The sequence below is a fragment of the Empidonax traillii genome, unplaced genomic scaffold, assembly GCF_003031625.1.
Source record: "Empidonax traillii isolate 1590-97213 ecotype Southwest subspecies unplaced genomic scaffold, ASM303162v1 scaffold25:size3598162, whole genome shotgun sequence".
In the NCBI taxonomy this organism is placed as follows: domain Eukaryota; kingdom Metazoa; phylum Chordata; class Aves; order Passeriformes; family Tyrannidae; genus Empidonax; species Empidonax traillii.
Genome location: NW_020955218.1, coordinates 1594391 through 1612623, shown reverse-complemented (window position 1 = coordinate 1612623; position 18233 = coordinate 1594391). Strand labels below are relative to the sequence as shown.

The window sequence follows — 18233 nt, the reverse complement described above, 5'->3', positions numbered from 1 at the left end:
CTGCCCTCCGCCGGTCCCCGCCGCAGTGACTACACGTCCCGCCGGCCCGCGGGGCCGGGAGAAGATGCCCGGCGGGGCGGCCCTTCCGCTGCCGGGAGGCGGCGGGGCCGGGGCTCCCTCTCGTTGTTCCGGTGGCAGCCCGAGCGGAGCGGAGCCGTGCCCCGGCGGGGGCTATGGCCGCGCTGGAGCTGCAGCCAGAGCCGTGTGGGGAGGGCAGTGCCCTCAGCCCTCCCGCCATGCCGGGCGATCCGCCCGCCTGGAGCCCCGCGCCGGCACAGGCACAGGCACAGGCACAGGCACAGGCACAGGCACAGGCGGCCGCGCTGCTGGAGGAGGCGGCGGATCTGCTGGTGCTGCACCGGGACTTCGCCGCCGCCGTAGAGAAGTGTGAGGCGGGCTGCGACAGCTTGGCAGCCGGTGCCGGGCCCGGGCCCGGCCCCGAGAGGTGCGAGTGCAGGTGCCAGGCAGTGCGGAGGGGACGGGGTGGCGCTGGGAAGCGGCCTGGCTGGCCGTGCCTGCCCTCCTCGGGGGTTTCATTTGTTTCATTTGTTTTTCCTAATAGAAGGCTTTTTTAAAATTATTTTTTTTTTAATAAAAAATACTTTTAAAAATAAAGATTAACTTTTTTTTTTTCCTCTTTTTAAAATCTTTTTTCTTCCGGGGATTAGGAGCCTCTTAGATTCGGATATAAATATTACATGTATAAATGGCAGTAGCACCCATGGTCCTTGCTGTGGCCCTGCACAGCTTTTTTTTCATAATTATCTAAATTAAGGGAGAATGGGCTTGTCACTAAAAAGCAGCTTGCTAGCCATGTAAGACCCGGCCTGGCTTTGGCTGCTATTTGATAAGAGCCCGTCAGTATTAACATGCTTCATGTGAAGGGATCTGTGTGTGTTTGAGGGAAGCAAGGTGTGCCCAGGAGCCTCCCCTTCGTCCTCTCAGACGTACAGGCTCTCTGGAGGGGTGGAATATTCCTCTTTATCGGGGGCAAGGACTGGAAAAGGAGGGGGAGCAGCTGCCAGAGAACTGTGGAGTCCCTGGGCTGGGCTGCAGCTCACTGGAAGGAATGCAAGGGGAAATGTGGTTGTAAGAAGCGCTTATTTAGGTGTCTCTTCATTACCAGTTCTGCAGAAGTGAAATGCTCCCTTTGTGTTGTGGGGATTCAGGCGCTGGCTGAGATGAACCGGTGGAGGGAAGTTCTGTCTTGGGTCCTACAGTATTACCATGTCCCTGAACATCTGCCTCCAAAAGTTCTGGAGCTGTGGTGAGTTTCTGTCTGTTGCTGTCAGATATACACAGGGCTTGCGTTAGGTTTAACACCAGGCCAGGTTTGAGTATTACGTGATATTCCAACTTTGCGTGGTGTAAGTGAGGATGAAGGTGAGATCTGGGACAGGCCTGTTCTTGACCTGTGTATGCTGGAACATGCCTGCAAGGTTGCTTCATGGTTGTAGAGTACAAAGGGGGTGATGCTGAGAGAGTAACATCAGTGGCTATGTTGTCACTGTTGTGTGTTGCAGAAATCTCTCTGTGTTTCAAGTGTAGATCCCGATTCATATCCTCATGACAGCTGCTTGTGGGGAGTAACTGTCAGCCATCTTGGCTTTTACAAAGAGTTAGTGCTTTCTAATATTTCTTCCCTGCATTCCAGTATCCTGTTGTACAGCAAAGTGGGAGAGCCCCAGGTGATGCTGGAGGTTGGCAGCAGCTGGCTGAGAGACCAAACCAACAAGACCCTCTCTGAGTACGGTTCCCTGCTGGAGCTCTATCTGCTGCAAGTGCTGCTGCCACTCGGCCGGTTTGAGGGCGCAGAAGAACTTGTCTGTGGTTGTGACGTGCTGGACAGCGAGCAGCAGCTGGCATTCCTTGGCACCATTGGCGAGAGCCGGTGTCAGTGGAGCCAGCAGGAAGAGAGACGCTCAGCAGCTGAAGAGCAGCACGATGCGGCAACAGAAAGTGTTTTGGGTAGGGTTTGCCTCTCTTGTTTGCACTCCTTTTTTATAGTTTTATTTCAAGTTGGTCCCTTACTAGCAAAGGGTAGAATCATAGAATCATAGAATTAACTGGGTTGGAAGACACCTCCGAGATCATCAAGTCCAACCCTTGATCCAACCCCACCTCCTTTCAGGGAGTTGTAGAGAGTGATGAGGTCACCCCTGAGCCTCCTTTCCTCCCTGAGCAAGCATTAACTATGTATTACGAATATTGTCATGACAGGATGGTGAACATGAGCCAGCAGTGTGCCCAGGTGGCCAAGAAGGCCAGTGGCATCCTGGCCTGGATCAGGAACAGTGTGGCCAGCAGGACCAGCAAAGTGATTCTTCCTGTGTACTCAGTGCTGGTGAGGTCACACCTGGAGTGCTGTGTCCAGTTCTGGGCCCCTCAGTTGAGGAAGGATATTGAGGTGCTGGAGCGGGTCCAGAGAAGAGCAACAAGGCTGGTGAAGGGACTTGAGCACAAGTCCTATGAGGAGAGGCTGAGGGAGCTGGGCTTGTTTAGCCAGGAGAAGAGAAGGCTTAGGGGAGGTCTCATCCCTCTTTACAACTACCTGAAGGGAGGTTGTAGCCAGGTGGGGGTTGGTCTCTTTTCCCAGGCAGCTATCAGTAAGACAAGAGGGCATGGTCTCAGGCTCTGCCAGGGGAAGTTTAGGTTGGATATTAGGAAGAAATTCTTTACAGAGATGGTAATCAGGCATTTGAATGGGCTGCCCAAGGAAGTGGTGGATTCTCCGTCCCTGGAGGTATTTAAGAAGAGACTGGATGTGGCACTGAGTGCCATGGTCTAGTAACTGTGGTGTTAGTGGATCAAGGGCTGGACTTGATGATCTCAGAGATCCTTTCCAACCCATATGATTCTATGATTCTATGATTCTATGATTCTATGATTCTATGATTCTATGATTCTATGACACACCAGCTGTGAGGAAGTCCTGTTGTGTATCACAGCAGGAAATAAAAGACTTAGTGATCCCTTTGCCGGCAATTGCCAAGTGTATTTAGTCTCTGCTAACATCAGGAGGTGAGAAGTATTGTCCAGGTACAGAAGCACTTCAGAATAAATGTGGAGGATTTTTTGGTTTGTTTTTCTCTTTTTAAGGTAAAAAGGAGAACTAAAACTACCTAGCAGTCCTTTAAAGATACATTTTGTTGGCTGTGTGTGCTCCTTGCTTCATTTCCATTTGCAGCTGAATCCATGGAACAATATATGTCTAGCATTTAAAGTACTGCTTCTTCTCCACAACTATAAATCACTTGATGTTATCTCCCAGGAGAGAGGCTGGCACTGCTGTGGTACAAGATCATATTATACTAAAGTAGATGCTTAAAAAAAAAAAAAGGCATAATGAATTGTATTACAAAATTGTACTGTTTCTCTGTGCCCTATTATAAAAAAAAAACCAAACAACCTAACCCAGCCCTCATGCAATCAGACTTCTAGTATCTTAGTTTCTTATTATCTATTTCTATGTGATTACTTTTTAAACTTTACTTTGCCCCAACAGCCTTTCTGTTCTTGTTTTACAGGAGCTCTGTCCCAGAAGCTCTTGACCATGTTGAAGTTGCTACGTAGAGCACTGAGGTCCATGTCAAGCCACTTCTATTTACTTCCTTACAAGAAGATGCTCTTCGCTACTTTTCTGCTGTACCTAGTGGTGGTGAGATTAGACCCAGGTACAGCATTAAGATTTCCGATTTTTAAATATCCATTATGATTATGGAGAATAAATTAGTTGCTTTTAATAGATTTGGTCTGTGTAACTGTCTCATCTTGGGGAGACACAAAAACTGGGGCTTGTTTCTAGTGTTTCCAGTTGCAGTGCGTGTAGAAAGATGAAGCTCAACAAACACCAGTTTTCTGAAAACAGTTATGCCATCCTCATCTCTTTTGATCATACAAGGTACAGACTGTGAGAGGCAGGCAGAGACTGTGCTAGACTCAGCCTGAACCGAAGGAAGTAAGAAAACTAGGTTTCGATTAATTCTAGTTGGGATTAGTTTTTTCTTAATATGTTCTTAATATGCTTAGTGTATCTTAGTTTTACTTTTTGTAATGAAAGGCTCTTTTCCTTTTTGTTTTGCTTTGCAGCTTCTCCCACATCACTGCCATTCGTTTATAAACTGGTCCAGCTCTTCCGACAGGCTTGGGCAGCTGTCCTTTCTCCAATCCATAAGCCTGCAATTCGAGAATAAGTGTCTTCCATCAGTAAAAGTGTCAGCTTGTCTGGAGGCTGTTACCAGGCTCTTTGAGGACTGTTGAAATCTGAGATGACCAACTGTGGACTCCTGGGTGGTGATACCTTAATTTCTTCAGACAGGGAATTTAAAACCACAACAAGTATTCTCGACATTTTTCTTGGCCCTGTCTAACACCAGGGAAAGCCACACCTTCCATTATTTACAACTGAATAAGAACCCTCTTTTTCAAACCCTTTGCTTTGGATGTAGCTCTTGAATGAGGTTTGTGTAGCCAGTTATGAACTATGGAAGACGGTTTCATCCTTGTAAATGCTGAGCAGTTCTCTGAACAAGTGAAATAGTGTTCCTGGAGGCATGACTGTAAAAATCAGTGGAGTACCAGTGATTTGGGGGAATATTCTGTTTTGCCTGAAGGCATTTGAAAAGCCCAGTTCCTGCAGCATGGGATTTAGGACAAGCATGTGAAAGAAAAACACTGGAGAAACTGAAGCCTATTGCATTTTGAAGGCCGTGTTTCCCCTTGTGACTGATGCCTCTTTACATAGGCACACTGGATTTTAGTCATACATAAGCCAGAAAGCCATGCTGGTGGGCCACAAAGACTGTTAGCACCTGCTGTACCTGCTCTTCCTAAATGCAAATTACAGCACTTTGTGCTTGCCTGATACATAGTGATTCTTAGAAGCACGCGTTGGTGGTAAGGAAATAGATTTATTTTTTTAAACTATATTCTATGTTATTGTCTAGTTGAACAACTGAAGTTGTTGCATTGTTTTACTCTTTCCCTACCTCTTGCTTTGTTTATGTAGACTTCAAAAAGTCTCTGTATGTCTAGAGTTGCCCCCCCGGTATCCAAAGTTAGATGGGAGCCATTTAGCAATGATCTGTCATTTAGAACAAAAGTTTATTTTTATAGAAAGAGGTACTTCTCTGAGATCCCAAGGTCTTCCCCAGGTCAGTGGCAAGAAAATCAGTCCACCTGAAGATCTGTCACCAGACCAAGTCCGTTTCTGACCACTTTGGGGCAGAAATTGGAGGTTTGGGGTAGAACATTATTTTCTCCTCCATCCATTGTGGATTGACAAAAGGTAAATTCCAAAGGGAGAGCACTGACCTAAAAAAACATTGCTTTCAGCCAATGTAGATCCCAGTGTGGTGTCTTAGCGCAGTAGTGCCCTTTGTCTTTAGCAATAACCATATTCCGAGGTGGTGGCTGTTCCTGTTTTCTTCACAGGGATGGCCTGTTGGCACCTTTAGGCTGTGTGTGACCTGTTGCTTTGCTGTCTACCAGGAACTACACGTTGATAACAGTCCCATCTGCAGTGCTAAAAACAGTTGTCTGTTTCATCTTAAATTATCCCAATAAGCAAAACACTCTAGCATTACTGTCAGACAAACTGGGCCAGGTCACTCAGGAATGCAGTAATGACCTTGCCAAGGTCTCAAGAATAAAACCAAAACCAATCCCATATCCCGCCCCAGAGGTTTTGCCTCTGCCCGGATTCTACACCAGGGTAAGTAGCACATTGTGCTTCACAAAATGAAGAAGTTATTTGTTATACACTCTGCACGCATAGGGAAGAACCGCCTTTGATATTGCTAAATGGTTCCTGTAATCCAACTATAAGTGTAGTTACAGTTCTGCAACCAACAGTTGATGGGAAACCAGATAGAGTAAAACACAGAAGTTATATCTGGAGTTGAGCTCTTTCAAGAAATGACCAGGATGTGTCTACTGGCTCCTTGCTTTGCAAGGCCTCACCTTAAGTCCTTTGTAAGCCAGTTGACCAAATAGCAAACTTCACCCTGAAGTCAGGACAAATTCTCGCCAAACTGACTGTGTAGGTAAGGAACAGTTTTCGCTCTGGTCTTCTAGCAACAGTCTCGGAAGTTGGGACCAGTGGTTTCAGCAGGCCATATGTAGTGTTTAGAACACTGTTAAATGTTGTAGGCACTCCTTTACCAGGACTTTGACATTCAACTTTAAATGTAGGTTGTTAACCCTAACTTTTTTTGAGTCCTACTGATTTAGTGTTTGCGTTGTACTTAATTCATCACGAGAGGGCAAAAAGGCAGAAATAAGCTATCAGGGATTTTTTGCAATTGATACTGAAGCTGCGATATTTAGTTTTCATAATAAATTGACTACTGATTTACCTCTTTGTGGAGTTTCTTGTTTGTGTTTTGATTGTATATGAAAAGTTCAGTATTTAATGTTTTGGTAGAAAGTGTATCAATGCACTACGAAGTGTATCAAAGTTTTCAAATAACTTCCAGAAATGTTTCACTACATGTCCTCATTTTACAGACATACTTGGAACTAAATATAGGAATTGTTCAGTGTGTGAATCTGACGAGATCTAATCAACTGATGATGTTGGTAGGGTACAAGTCTGCATTTTGGGATGGCTAAGAGCAGTACTACCAAGAATAAAGTACCTGGTATTCATCTTTATTTTACATATGTATATATATATAATAAAATACGTATAAATATATATATGTATATTAGAATTGTACTTCTGAACTTGCTACATTGAGGAAGAAAATTCTACAAGTACAGATCTAATTCTATAAATTTTAACATATGTAGATAACTTTTGTATATGACAAATTTTGCCGAAAAGGCGATAATTGTTTTGCAGCTGTATCCCAACACGTACCTAATTTTTCTTTATTTATAATTAATTTTAAAAATACAGACCACCTTTCTCTATTTCAGGGATAACGCCTGAAAAACAGTATTTTATCAATATAGCAGTATTATGCAGGTACTGAATTACCAGACTTGGGGATTTCAGAAACCCCTGTCGGTTCTCCCAGCAGGTGGCAACAGAACGTCAGAAAGCAGTTCCACAGGGAACACAGGGAAGCGTTTAGATCTTCTTTCACTTAGGTATTAAAATGCGTGGGAAGTGCAAAGACTTTCTCCCTCCCAAATTAAAAGAGGTTTTCATGTGATCACCAAAGAACTTCTTAGGAGTGCAGTGTTTTGTAAGCTGGCACATTACTGTTCTAAAATAATCCACGATTCTGACACTATTGCTGAGTCAGTTAGGTAACCGATCTGTAGGGAGTGATGTACATCTGGTAGAGGAGAAAAAGGAGTTAATCATCCTTCATTTGCCTGCTGATGTATTTCAATCTCCAGTCAGAACAGAGCTGGTAGATCACAGGACTCAGTGGTTCTCTTGGCCTGAGATCTGGTGGACTGGTGTGCTGGCTTTAGCTGGGATCTAAGTAATTTTCTTTATAGTAGCTGGTATGGGGCTTTGTTTTGGATTTGTGGATAAAACTGTTGGTACTGCAGGGATGTTTTGGTTATTGCTGAGCAGTGCTAGCATGGAGTCAAGGCCTTTTCTGCCTCTTACACCACCCCACCAGCGGGTGGGCTGGGGGTGCACAAGAAGCTGTGAGGGGACACAGCCAGGACAGCTGACCCCAAATGACCAAAGGGTGTTAGCCCTGCTGTCCCGGAGATGTCTGAACATCTGCCTGCCCATAGGAAGTGGTGAATCAACTCCTTGGTTTGCTTTGCTTGCGTGCGGCTTCTGCTTTACTTATTAAACTGTCTTTATCTCGACCCACGGGTTTTCTCCTCTACTGCTTAGTTGCCAGCTGAGGTTAAACTGTCACAACAGTACCTCTAAGTTCTAGATTATTCAAAAATGTGAATTTTTGATAGACACATTCAAAGATGTGTCTATCTTTAAATAAAGAAAAAGGGTTTAGGATTCCTCTGGCACCTCCCACACAGGTTGAATGCCAGCATGGAGCAGGATGACTTACTTCCAAGCATCCAGGTCCAGGCCATATCTGCCTCATGTCTCCATGGAGCAGAGCCCAGAGGCTGACTCTGGAGTCAGTAAAACTCACTGGTACCTGGGAGCACAGTCCCCTATTGTGCTTTCGGGTTACCCTCTAACTCCAGGCTGAGGGGTTTCTGCCCGAGGATTCCAAATGCAGGTGGACAGAGCAACATGGGGAAACATCATGAAAAAGAGGCTGCTTGACTCTTACTCAGGGTTTTTACAACTGTGGCTGGCCTTCACCCCAGAGCAGCACGTATTTCCAGCACTTGAGTTTATGGGCTAACTCAAGACAGAGCAGATCAAGCATTATCTTTTTTCTAGAGCAGATTTACAAGGGCCTTTTTATCAGCTGGTGTGAGAAAGGGAAAAATAGAAACCTGGCTCATCCTCAGGCTCTTCAATTGATTCTAGAGAGAAGAGACTTAGCTGTTGTGCTCCCACTGGCTAAGGGAGAGCAGAAAAAATGCCACAAAGGACTAAGTTGCAAATAATTTAGTAATTCACAGAGCTCTTTTAGGTTTTGTAGCTGCTAGATCTGACATGTTGACTCAAAGTGTGCCTAGGAGGTTTAAGTGGTGGACTGCTCAAAGTATTTGCTGTGAGACTTTTTCCTGAGGTGATGCTCTGCACAGAGCTCACATCTGGTGAAGCTGTGAACATTAGCGTATCAGATTGTCTGGAGCACCAGAGCTTTCTGGAATGTTACCACTTCCACAGGAAGAAGAACACTAAAACAGCAAGAACACTAGAACAACCTATTCCTTAGTCTCAAAGCAACAATCTGAGGTTTCCTGGAGAACTGGGAGACTAAACTTAAACAAAGCAGCAAATAGAAATAATCATGGAAATTCTTTGTTTGTAAAAAAATATTTGTGGCTCTAGAAACCTCTGTAGCTTTTACCAGCCAAAATCAAAGAGTAGTGATTTGCAGGTTTATGTAAAGAATACCAAAGTAAATGTGAGTTTAAAAAAAAAAGGTATGAACTATTTCTCACTGTTAAAATGTAGGTGTTTAAGAAGACACTTATAAGCTGGTTACCACCAGTGGCAGAACAGTCTGTTAATATCATCACATCCAAGTAGACTAACCTACACTTTAGGAATTGTCTATTTAAGTTTCTGCTGATTAAACATCATAATAAACAGTACATTTATAAAGTTAAACAGTACATTTATTAAGTCAGGATACATAACACTCAGGTTCAAGCAATTAAACGTGCCTTCCTCTTTGTTACCTAGGAATTGCAAACATGAGGATTTCTCTGCTGTATTCCAATGCTGAACTACTGCAGAAGGAGCAAAGGGGTGGAGGCAACTGCCCTAATTTGGTGTCAGAACGTTGTGTGATGCCTCCAGCTCTGTCCTGCAATAAACACTGCAATAAGAATCAAATTTCTTTCTGTGTTTGGGCAGATGAGTGAGAGTCTGTACTGAATGCTGTCCCACACTGCTGACAGCCCAGATAGCTGTAGAGAAGCAATAAGAGTCAATTGAAATGTAAATACAGAGGCATTAATAGAGAAGCCAGATGATCATTTAAGAGCACTGGTAGAGCACACTCCAGAATGGTAATTATGTTCACTTTCCTGTTCTTTTTTTTTTTCTCGTACCCTTCTCTTTTCCACTCGTTTGCTCTCTTATGCCTTCTCTATTGAAACTCAGGAGTCATTTTCATGCACACATGTACACACTGGCAGAACAGGACACTGGGGAAGGCACGTGTCTGGTGGGTGACATAAAATCCTCAGGTGTTTGGAAGTACAGTGGTCACGCTCTGATTGAACAAGTGTGCCAAACCTAGCTGCGCTGAGTTTGAAGTCTGGGGTGTGCCTGAGCCCTGCCTGGGTGAATCTGCACACCCAGGGTGGGGTGTGGGGAGGGCAGGAGGCAGTGGTGCAGCGGGGTGACCTCTTCCCACCGCGCCGTGACACTGAAGCGCCGCAGCAGGTGCCGGGCCCAGGCTGTGCCTCCCGCCCTGCAGCCCAGAGCCAGGCTCCTGCACAGACTGCCACCACTGATCCCAACGGGAAGGAAACGCCGCTGCAGACACCATGGTAAGGGGGATGTGGGAACATCAGTCATGTGGGGATGGGGAGGGCTGTGGGCAAGTAACAACTGCCATTGTTATCAGTAGTTTGTGCCACAAAACCCTGATCTCACGTACCAATTACCACATAAGAGGACGGGAAAGGAGTGTCAAAAAATCTCAGTGAAGCACTAAGGCACGGTGAGACAAAGTTTTCTTCAGAGAGTCCCTAATTAGTGTAATTATAAGATAAATTAAATCTGGAGCCATAGCTGTCTAGTACTTTCTGTTGTGATGACATTTTCTCAACACTGGTTCATTTTTAGATAAGCTAATATTATTTATTTAGAAATAAAAAGGTCACTTACCTTTGTCTCTGTTTTAAATTAATTTTGCCCCAAAGGCTGCACTGTCCGTAGCTATATGGTGTGTGCATGTGTGTTTCTGGAGTCCATGAATCCTTTTACATATGTATCTATTTAAGTAAGTAAAAAAAAAAGGCCCTTCATTTTCAGGAGTTGGGGATTTGTTAAAAATTTGTAGAAATCTCTCAAAATGTCTTAGAATGTGAAAACCCATTTCACCTTGTACCCCAATATACATCTAGCACTGAGTCTAATTTTGGTGCAGAGAAGTATGTTACTTTCTGCCAGTACAGCTGCAGGTCCGAAAGGAGAGAGCTCGTTTTGCAAGCAAGACACACACGTCCACAGGCTCCCCAGACCTAGGGCAGTAAGTTTCTGGAACAGCTGGAAGAATAAAGTCTGCCTTTGTGCAATATATACTACAGCCAGGTACTCGTCTGTTCATTTTTAAGAGTTAAAGCTGTCCCAGGTTTAATTTCACAGAGGACCTGGTCCTTTCTACTGTCCCTTGGTAGATGAAAAGACAGTTTGTTAGGCCTGTCCTGGTACATTAGCGGTGGGACGTGAAACATGAGTTTGGAGTAGACTCCAAATTTAAATATCACATAAAGATCAGTTTACTGTGCCTGTGACTCTGGAGAAGGCCTACTCCCTTCCCTGCTAAAAGTCTAGTGTCTATTTTAATGCTGTTTACTATGCAAAATCAGAAACCTCTTTGTTAGTGTCTTCTCTGCTTGGCACAATATTTCCAAATTACTGCTGGGGTAGGAGAAGATGGAATGGCTTGAAAGCCAGAGCTGAGAGACCGTTTCAAACTAGTGCAGCTGAAAACTCAGTCTAAAAGGAAAACCTTCAACTGTAGTCCTGTACTAAGCTTTACAATATTAACTTTCTAAGGCAGCATTCACTTGTTCCAGCTCTGCAAAAACAGATCAGTTCCTCTACTGATCTGAGGAACTGAGCAAAGCAGCTCTTTAGGTTTAAAGTATTGCTTGACTTGTAATTGTAGCTTTGCTCTAAAATACATACTTTTAAGAAGTCAGCTGGCCTCACTGCTGTGTTTAAAAGGAAAAGACCTTATTTTGTTCTTGCTGCCAGCCTCACAGATTCACACTGGGGTTTAAAAGAAAAGCAGGAGCCTGCCCTGTGCAAAATCAGCATTAATTGAATTCTCTAAGCCCAAATATGCTTTCAGTGTCTCCTGAGTAATCCTCCAGATTGAGACACACTGACCTATGAAGCCTCACTGTCACTGAAATAACTCAGAGACTTTTACACAACTCACTTGAGAAACACAGGGTTGTGGAAGAACACTTGAGAGCACCTTACACATGCTGCTGCACATGCATTTGCAGAGTCAGGAGCTTAGAAATGAGTACTGAATAGAAATAATTTCTGTCATTGAATGAAATATTTAAATTGACTTTCCATGTTCGTTTGAACTTCTGGGGATGGCTAACCCGGGCAGTGATGACTTTTGAAATTCTAGTTGCTTCTGAAAAAATATCTTCAGCTACATATATGTCAATTTGTGAAGAAAACACTGGTCCAGAGATGTTGCTGGTCACACATTGTGCCTGAGGATTTAGTTTTTTGGGAATTTCATTCTCAGGTCACAGGATGATTTTGCAGGGTAAGCAGTTGCAGAAAAAAAAAAAAATTAATGGTCAAATCTGATACTAAGCCATTGCTTATCTCTAAATGCAGTATTACAAAATAGAAATAAATGAGGACCATCCTCTGCCCTTGAAGCCAGGTAGCATGGACTGCTTCACAATTAGGCATCTCAATTCTCCTTCCTTCCCCAAGGCCTGGCAGTGGTCAGTGAGCTGCTCACTGGAAACCATTCTTGACAATGAGTTGTATTCTGTACCCAAGCATTGTCTAGAAAATTATTAAGTGGCCTAAGCCAAGACTGTGCCAGAGTGTGCTAATTATCAGTCAGCACAAGTGATCACAGGCCAGTGTTCAGTGCTATGACCTACCTCCTTCTTACTCCCTAGCATAGACAGGGCCATTGGGACCACAAACAGAGCTCAGGCATCTTTAATTGCAATTGTTCCAAATTAGAACCAAAGGTGAAAAACTCCATATGTCTGAAATTGCTCTCTCCTCGAAAAACTGCCTTCACTCCACCCCATGTTGTAATTGTTGGGACTATTTGGTTTATAATTCTGTTTGTGAACTCAGGAAACCCAGCACCAGGGCCTTCGTGCTCCTGTACTTTGTAAAGGATTTTGGAGCAATTGGCACCTGCCTATTTTAGCCTGGTGATGCACACATTGTTTTCTTTTCCTGGCTGCCACAGAAAAAACGCTCAAAATTAGGCAAATAAACAGTCTATTCTGCAATGACACTGCCTGATAAGCAATGGACCTGCAGTGTAAAATTATAGATGCTCAGGAGTTAGAAGGAACATTTGTTTCAACCAAGAGAGTCTGTAACAATTTCCTTAGGTGAACATTGCTTAAAGCAGTTCTTCCAAGTTTCCACGCTAGCCTGCTACCAGAGGGGAGAAGGATCAAAAGGCATCCCCTGTCCTGGGTTACATAAAGTTGAAGGATACCACATGGCTGTGTCAGGTTCCAGCCAGGAGTAAAAATAAACTAAACTGGGATGTGCTCCTCAGCAGGGCCAATCCAGGAGGAAAGGTGGGGTTTGTGTAATTGAGATTAATTTTTTTCCCTGACTGTTTTCATGCACTTACATAGTACAGCACATAGATCTTGATTTTTTATAGAAGTGTCCCGGTATCCAGCATGAATATGTACAGGCTCACTGGGGCTGCGGGGCCGAACTACCACGTGAACTGCTGACAATGACAGGTCACTAAATTTTTGGAACTGGGAAAAAAAGTAACCACTAGGAGCAAGGAGGACTAATGAGCACTGTTTTTTCTGACCCCGCCTCTGCTCTCTCCCCTTAGCGCGAGTGCATCTCCATTCACGTTGGCCAGGCTGGAGTTCAGATAGGAAATGCATGCTGGGAACTCTTCTGCCTAGAGCACGGCATTCAGCCAGATGGCACCTTCAAGGATCTGCAAGACAAACTCAAGTGTGATGACTCTTTTACCACATTTTTCAATGAAACAGCCACTGGGAAGCACGTGCCACGGGCTGTAATGGTGGACTTGGAACCAACTGTAGTAGGTCAGTATAGAAATAAACCTGCAAAATGGAGGTGAGGTTGCTTTTCCTAATATCACCATGCCGTGCCACCAGTCTCCACCAGCACAAACCAGCCCTTTGTCCCGTGGTCTACCCCTAGATAGCATGAAATTAACTTTCTTGTGACAGAGTATGCCAGATTCTGTCACAGGTATTACAGACATAGGAACAGGAGGATGCCCAGCATTTTAATAGCTGGTGTGTACAACTTCTCTTTGCACCAACATTTAACTTCTGGGTTTGTTTATTGTGATATTTCTGCCATTTGAATTCTGCCCTTCTCCAATTCGGATTCAAAGTGGGAGCCTGACAGTTTCCCTCCAGTAACATAAGGATGTCTAAGAATTGGGGCACCTGATTTTCTTCACACTCTATTTCTGGGGACTTGTCTGGCTGTACTTGTCACTGAGAAGTTCATGAGGAGACAACTTCTGTGGCTGGATACAAGATACACCATAAATCCACCAAATGCAACAATGAAAAGTTGCTCAGGAGACATTTCCCTTCTCCATCAGCATCTGTTTTTTGGCATTATGACCTCCTGTGACTGAAAGGTTGCATCAATGCCAACCACAACCAGAACTTGTTGGCACTGGAGCACTTGCAGCTTCTTACAATTTCTCTTCCTTCTTCAGATGAAGTGCGGGCTGGCACCTTCCGGGAACTTTTTCATCCAGAACAGCTGATCACTGGAAAGGAGGATGCAGCCAATAACTATGCCCGTGGCCACTACACCATTGGCAAAGAAAGCATTGATGTGGTGCTTGATCGTGTCCGTAAGCTGGTAAGTCCCAGCTGTTTTGAAGCAGCAGCTTGGATTCTGCAGGAGGAAGAAGGGCAGAACTAGCACCTTGTTGACTGCAAACAAAACCAGAGGTTCAGAAAAGAGATTGCAAGAGATACAGAGGCATCATCATTAGTCCAAGAGAGAGAAGCCCTGTAGTTCACTCCCCAGCTGTGTGCCTCCAAGTGTTTTTAAAAAGTCGTTCCGAATATGTAACTCTCCATTATCAGCACAGCCCTAGAGCACCAATACTGATACGGAAGGGTGGATTAGGCAGTTGTACATTTCCAGCTTCAGTTAGACTAACCAAAACAAGTGTGAAATTCAGAGAGTGAAGTCCTGGACAGATAATGCTCCAATTTTATGTTGTAAGTTGAGCCAGTGAGGGAAGTAAAGCATGAGTATCACCAGCCCTTTCTCAAGAAAAACTGACATGAAATCTATGCAGTATATTGCCAATGATGGCTCTCTGCTTCAGCTCAGGATACGCTTACATGAAGTATTTTCATTCCTTTTCAACCCCTACTCTTTTGCTTTCTCTTTTGCTTTCTAGACTGATGCGTGTTCTGGGCTGCAAGGATTCCTGATCTTCCACAGCTTTGGTGGGGGTACTGGCTCTGGCTTTACCTCCTTACTGATGGAACGCCTCTCTGTGGATTATGGAAAGAAGTCCAAACTGGAGTTTGCCATCTACCCAGCCCCTCAGGTCTCCACCGCTGTGGTGGAACCCTACAATTCCATCCTGACCACGCACACCACCCTGGAGCATTCGGACTGCGCCTTCATGGTGGATAATGAGGCCATCTACGACATCTGCCGCCGGAACCTGGGCATCGAGCGCCCCACCTACACCAACCTCAACCGCCTCATCAGCCAGATCGTCTCCTCCATCACCGCCTCGCTGCGCTTCGACGGGGCCCTCAACGTGGACCTGACGGAGTTCCAGACAAACCTGGTGCCCTACCCACGCATCCATTTCCCGCTGGTGACCTATGCCCCCATCATCTCCTCTGACAGGGCGCACCACGAGCAGCTCTCGGTGGCTGAAATCACCAACGCCTGCTTCGAGCCCAACAACCAGATGGTGAAGTGCGACCCGAGGCACGGCAAGTACATGGCCTGCTGCATGCTCTACAGGGGGGACGTGGTCCCCAAAGAGGTCAACGTGGCAATCGCCGCCATCAAGACCAAGAGAACCATCCAGTTTGTCGACTGGTGCCCAACAGGCTTCAAGGTGAGCAGAGCAGGGCTGTCATGAGCTTCTCTTTAATGTCCAAAGGGTTCAGTCTAGCAGGAAACTTGTATTAAAGCTTTCAATCTTGTGTATTTTCCAGTGAACGTAAGAAAGATGCATTTATATGAAATGTGCCTGTTCTCCTTTGAACACTCCATTGACACAGGCTTCTATATATTTAAACAAGTGGGAATCTGAAGTGTATACGAGTTAAAATTTAAAGAAGTATTAATTTCAGACCTGAATTTTGAAACAGCCAATGAGTATTCCCTCTGAAGCACAATCCAAAACTAAGGGAACACTAAAACTGATACAGTCAGTAAACGAAATGTTGATATTAAGGAATCTCTTAGTTCACCAAGAAATATTATACAGCTTCTCCCTGCTGGTTATGTAGCAGTGTTGGTAACATATTTTCAACAATTTAACAGTGGGAAAATATTTGCCAAACGAACAGGTCCTTTAACAATGAAAACCTTTAACTGGGAACCAACTTTCTGTATTAGTTTCTGCAGAGTATCTTGGTTAAACTCTGTGTTCAGTATCGAGTAGCTGTTAAGAAAGCTACAAACTTGCCAGTGTACATTAAGCAGAAGGATAATACAGATAATAAAATGAGCATGTATCGTATCATACTCTTTGATGTCTGTAATGGCATCTGCCATCTGGTAGTTTTGATAAGACTCTACCCCAGCATCTGTAACTTTACTCACATTTTTTCTGCTCCTCCTTCTATAAAACTTTCTCTCACATTCCTGTTTCCAGGTTGGGATCAACTACCAGCCTCCCACCGTAGTTCCTGGTGGAGACCTAGCCCAAGTTCAGCGAGCGGTCTGCATGCTGAGCAACACCACGGCCATCGCCGAGGCTTGGGCCAGGCTTGACCACAAGTTTGACCTGATGTACGCCAAGAGAGCTTTTGTGCACTGGTACGTGGGGGAAGGCATGGAGGAGGGAGAATTTGCAGAGGCCCGAGAGGACTTGGCTGCCCTGGAAAAGGACTATGAAGAAGTGGGAACTGACTCGTTTGAAGAAGAAAATGATGGGGAGTAATTTTAAAATGCGCCTCGATTCCTAGTGAGCACAGAATTGTCTCCGTGCCTACAATTTGCTCACCCTTTTTGTATGTTGTAAACCTAAATTCAGGAAACATCATAGAGAGACAATTTTTTTATTCCATAAGTGACAGGCAAATTGTTCTATAAGGTATGATCACTTGTAGTAACGCTCCACCACTCCCAGCAAGGCAAAAAAGGCTTGCCCTTCCTTGCACATTTGATGTGAGCCTCTTTAAGCTCTAATGTACATGATTAACTCACTACCTTCAACATAGGTCATCTATGGCATTTTCCATGATATTTGAAAAGTCACAGCAGTCAGATGAAGTCCCAGGTGACTGGAAAAAGGGAAGCATTGTACCCATTCTTAAAAAGGGTACAAGAGAGGGCCCTCTGAACTGTTGACCTGTCACTCTCACCTCTGTGCTTGGGAGGATCATGGAGCAGATCTTCCTGGAAGCTATGCTAAGACACATGGGGGATAGATTTAATTGGGTGCTCATGCATAAATTCATTGGGAATTTATTAGCACCTTTGTGCAACAAAGAAGAGGTATTGTGTAGCTTTTTGATGAGGTTCTCCTACCTGCATTTTTGGTCCTCCTTCCTCATTTCAGAAGCTGAATTTTTTATGATGATAATACAGAATTCATTTAAAGAAAGATGTGCCTATAAAAAGACAATTCTTAGAGATGCCCAAGTTGCCTTTCTTTTGAGACTGTGAAATTTCAGACTCTAAAAGCCTCCTTTCTGTGACTGATCCTGCCAGATTTTTTTCTCAAAAAGCAAGACAATCTCTCTCCTTTGTTGCACAGAGGTGTTCCTAAATCCCCAATGAATTTATGCATGAGCACCCAATTACTTCATGCATCAGCTGCCAAAGATATTACACCATTTCTTACAGTCTTGTGCAATTTCACTTCAGGTACTGTCAAATGAATTCATCATCACATATTCTGAGTCAAATCAGAAGCCAAGCAAACCTGAACAATAATTCTTAATTTCTCTACATTTATATATATAAACTTTTACTGATGCAGAAATGTTACTAAATCACACAGCTTTGTTTAAAAGGGAAGGTATTTCCTCTGAGTCTCACTCAATGAGTTGAGTAAACCTTGCTGCTTTTCATGTTAAATATGAAGCTGACTTCACAGTTGCTTCTTCCAGATTTTCATATGGGAAATCTTGCCCATGGAGAAAAACAGAATAGATAGTGATTACAGTGGTGACTATTATAATGTTTGCCAAGAGCCTACAATTGGTCCTCACTGGATCGGGACCGGGATCCAGAATGAAGGAAAACCTGGACTGGATCACAGCTGGAATTCGGAATGAGGGAAAACCCAGACTGGATTTTGGCTGGGATAAGGAATGGGGGAAAACTCAAACTGGATCAGAGCCAGAATCCAGCATGGGAAAAAACTCAGATTGGATTGGGCCTGGGATAAGGAATGGGGGCAGGGAGCCCAGACTGGATTAAGTCCGGAATCTGGAATGGGAGGAAACCCAGAATAGATTGGGGCTGGAATCTGGAATGGGGGAAAACCTAGACTATGTCGTGGCTGGAACCACACGTTTTATTCTTA

General features: G+C 44.3%; 2 protein-coding genes across 3 annotated transcripts; both read left to right on the top strand.

Annotated features, from left to right (window-relative positions):
* The first annotated feature begins 208 nt into the window (after nt 1-208).
* PEX26 (peroxisomal biogenesis factor 26) lies at nt 209-6357 on the top strand. Of its 2 annotated transcripts, XM_027905460.1 has the most exons (6): nt 209-272; nt 303-445; nt 1127-1267; nt 1655-1968; nt 3528-3674; nt 4090-6357. In XM_027905460.1, exons 1-6 carry the CDS (start codon nt 237-239, stop codon nt 4191-4193), a joined length of 885 nt encoding a protein of 294 aa, XP_027761261.1. In that variant the 5' UTR covers nt 209-236; the 3' UTR covers nt 4194-6357. The 2 variants fall into 2 exon arrangements, with proteins under 2 accessions (XP_027761261.1, XP_027761252.1); XM_027905451.1 differs by having other exon boundaries at nt 237-445.
* Nucleotides 6358-9978: 3621 nt separating this feature from the next.
* Nucleotides 9979-16677, top strand: TUBA8 (tubulin alpha 8). The gene is made up of 5 exons (XM_027905439.1): nt 9979-10065; nt 13329-13551; nt 14205-14353; nt 14907-15587; nt 16353-16677. Exons 1-5 carry the CDS (start codon nt 10063-10065, stop codon nt 16638-16640), a joined length of 1344 nt encoding a protein of 447 aa, XP_027761240.1. The 5' UTR covers nt 9979-10062; the 3' UTR covers nt 16641-16677.
* Nucleotides 16678-18233: the final 1556 nt, after the last annotated feature.

Coding starts and splice junctions, on each gene's coding strand:
- PEX26 (XM_027905451.1), top strand. CDS start 237: ATGCCGGGCGATCCGCCCGCCTGGAGCCCCGCGCCGGCACAGGCACAG. Junction 1,969..3,527: donor GGCAACAGAAAGTGTTTTGG/GTAGGGTTTGCC, acceptor CTTGTTTTACAG/GAGCTCTGTCCCAGAAGCTC. Junction 3,675..4,089: donor GGTGGTGAGATTAGACCCAG/GTACAGCATTAA, acceptor TTTGCTTTGCAG/CTTCTCCCACATCACTGCCA.
- TUBA8 (XM_027905439.1), top strand. Junction 14,354..14,906: donor TTGATCGTGTCCGTAAGCTG/GTAAGTCCCAGC, acceptor TTTGCTTTCTAG/ACTGATGCGTGTTCTGGGCT. Junction 15,588..16,352: donor GGTGCCCAACAGGCTTCAAG/GTGAGCAGAGCA, acceptor TCCTGTTTCCAG/GTTGGGATCAACTACCAGCC.